Here is a 2500-nt window from a genome sequence, read left to right as displayed (position 1 = left end):
CGGCCAGGTCTTAACCACAAACTTGGAGTGTCCGGGGACCGAAGCCTCTTCTACGTTTCGCATGGGCAGGCAGGGTTCAGAGGCTAAGTCACCATAGAAAGGCCATATCCGCTAGGAGAATACCAACGCCTTTAATTCTAGCGCCATCTTCGTGTATAGAGCTCCACCCACTCTAGATTTGCCCTCCGCAGTCGTGTGAGTGTAGTGTGTGTGTGTGTGTGAGTGTGCGTGTGTGTGTGTGAGTGTGTGTGTGTGTGTGTGTGAGTGTGAGTGTGTGTGTGAGTGTGTGTGTGTGGATTTGACTGTGCGTCTCTGTCTATGTCTTTCTGCCGTCTAGCTCTCCCCCTCCCTCTCTCTCTCTCTCACACACACACACACACACACACTCTCTCTCTCTCTCTGCACCTCGACTTTCCCCTCCCTCTGCAGCACAGCATCTACCAACCCCATCCTTCACACCACCACCACCACCACCACCACCACCTTGAGCGTGTAGTCGCCAAACGAGCGGGAGACGGCGAGCATGAGCGGCGGCGCTCCGCCGTAGCGGTCGCGGTGTTGCGTCGTCGCGCGCGAGATCCCGTACACCTGATGGCAGCAGCAGCGGCGATGGTGGTGGTGGTGGTGGTGGTGGTGGTGGAGAGTGAGGGGTGGTGGTGGTGGTGGTGGTGGTGGTGGAGAGTGAGGGGTGTGTAAAGGTGGGTTGAGAGGGTGTGAGCGGAACAGCGTGTGGGTGTAACATAAACACACGTTCAGCTCTTCCACTTGTCGGTTCTCACCTCGACGACACGGCCGCCGGCCTCCTTGATTCTCTTCGCTTCGTCTGAGCACGACAATTAATTGCAATGGTGTGTGAGGGGCAATCGTCGACAGCAGCAAATTGCGGAAGAATGTGGGAGATCCGGTCAGGCAGACTACATCACATCATTACACACAAAGACATAGACAGACAGCTGGCAGACACACACACACACACACACACACACAGACACACACACACAGACAGACACACACAGACAGACAAACAGGCACGCATACACACAACTGCACACCTCGTCTGCTTGGTTTGTGGTCAACGCTGAGCGGAACAGCACGTCCGTCTCTGCAGAGAACAGCGCGGCAATCGCCCAAATTGGCAACAACCACGTGCGCATTGTACCTGATGGGGTGGAGATGGAGTGATGAGGATTGGGGCAGGCACCGCCTTCCTCCGTACACCCGCACACACAGACACACACATATATACACACACATATATACACACACATACACACAGACACACACGCACACAGACACACGCACAGTCATACAAACACACACAGACACAGACACACACAGACACAGACAGACACAGACAGACAGACACACACACACACACACACACACACACACACACACACACACACAGTCCCAACTAACTTGCTGTCACCGTTGACAATGGCGACGAGTGCGGTTGATCCGGCCTTCATTTTCTTGCGTTTCGCCAGGCCGACAAAGTTTTTGTCCGTGCATTTAAACCCGTCCTTGACGCATTTCAAAACGGTCTGCAGGTAGGCCATGTCCAGCTCGTGACCCTCGTGAACCTTTGCCTCCAACAGGCGCGTAATCTCCTGCGTGGGTGAGTGAGAGAGTGTGTGAGTGAGAGTGAGTGAGAGTGAGTGTGTGAGTGAGTGTGTGAGTGAGTGAGTGAGTGGGTGCAAGTATTCGCCTGTCCACACTGCACACATCACACTGCACGTCCCATCCCCACGTCCTCCCTCCAACTCTCTGCCCCGTACCTTGAGGCCGTTGATGGTTGCGAGAATCTGCTCGTCACCGGGACTTGCGCGCAGCAGCACTTCCAGCTGACGTCGTATTGATGGTGATGGTAATTTGGGTTAATTGTGGTGAATTAAACCATGCAGAGGGAGCGTGGCAATCAACAGGTTCCACGCAAACACACCCACACACACGCACACGCACACGCACGCACACGCACACACACACACACACACACACACACACACACACACACACACACACACACACACACACACACACGCACACGCACACGCACACGCACACACATACACACAGCGTGCTCACCTGCTTGATCTGCTCCTGGTATGTGCTCAGATCACGGAACGATTCTGCACCATCAGCATGCAGACACGTGCGCGAGGATTACCGCCTTGATCCAATCATCGCAATCCACAACATCCACAGCACCTGCACGCACCACATCCACATGCACACGCTTTTGCATGTGCACATCCATCACTGCTTCTTGTCGATTACCGGCAGTGTCGGCATCGACGTTGCTGAGGGGACCGCCGTGGTTGAAAGCGCCCATGATGTTGCTGATGCGTGCAAATTGGGAGAAAAGAAGAACAAACACAAGATGAGCGGAGAAGATAGAAGAGGTAGGCAGGATGGCGCGCACGCGCCGAAAAACACGCGCCTGTTTCTAACACAGCATACACACTCACATACGCACACAATAACACACTGCTGAGGTTTT

At 54.4% G+C, this 2500-nt stretch overlaps 1 protein-coding gene across 1 annotated transcript in view; it reads right to left on the bottom strand.

Annotated features, from left to right (window-relative positions):
* PTSG_09107 (uncharacterized protein) overlaps nucleotides 1–2500 on the bottom strand; it is a 4171-nt gene that overhangs the window by 864 nt on the left and 807 nt on the right. Inside the window, exons 2-8 of the mRNA XM_004989303.1 lie at nucleotides 2278–2339; nucleotides 2086–2129; nucleotides 1779–1844; nucleotides 1420–1610; nucleotides 1053–1159; nucleotides 780–823; nucleotides 484–588 (exon numbers count right to left, since the gene is read on the bottom strand). Coding sequence (XP_004989360.1) covers nucleotides 484–588; nucleotides 780–823; nucleotides 1053–1159; nucleotides 1420–1610; nucleotides 1779–1844; nucleotides 2086–2129; nucleotides 2278–2339 — 619 coding nt within the window. The remainder of the gene's footprint in view (nucleotides 1–483; nucleotides 589–779; nucleotides 824–1052; nucleotides 1160–1419; nucleotides 1611–1778; nucleotides 1845–2085; nucleotides 2130–2277; nucleotides 2340–2500) is intronic.

The sequence above is a fragment of the Salpingoeca rosetta genome (genome assembly GCF_000188695.1).
Source record: "Salpingoeca rosetta unplaced genomic scaffold supercont1.29, whole genome shotgun sequence".
NCBI classification, from domain to species: Eukaryota; class Choanoflagellata; order Craspedida; family Salpingoecidae; genus Salpingoeca; species Salpingoeca rosetta.
The sequence above is the reverse complement of the archived record's forward strand: the minus strand, read 5'-3'. Positions and strand labels throughout refer to the sequence as shown.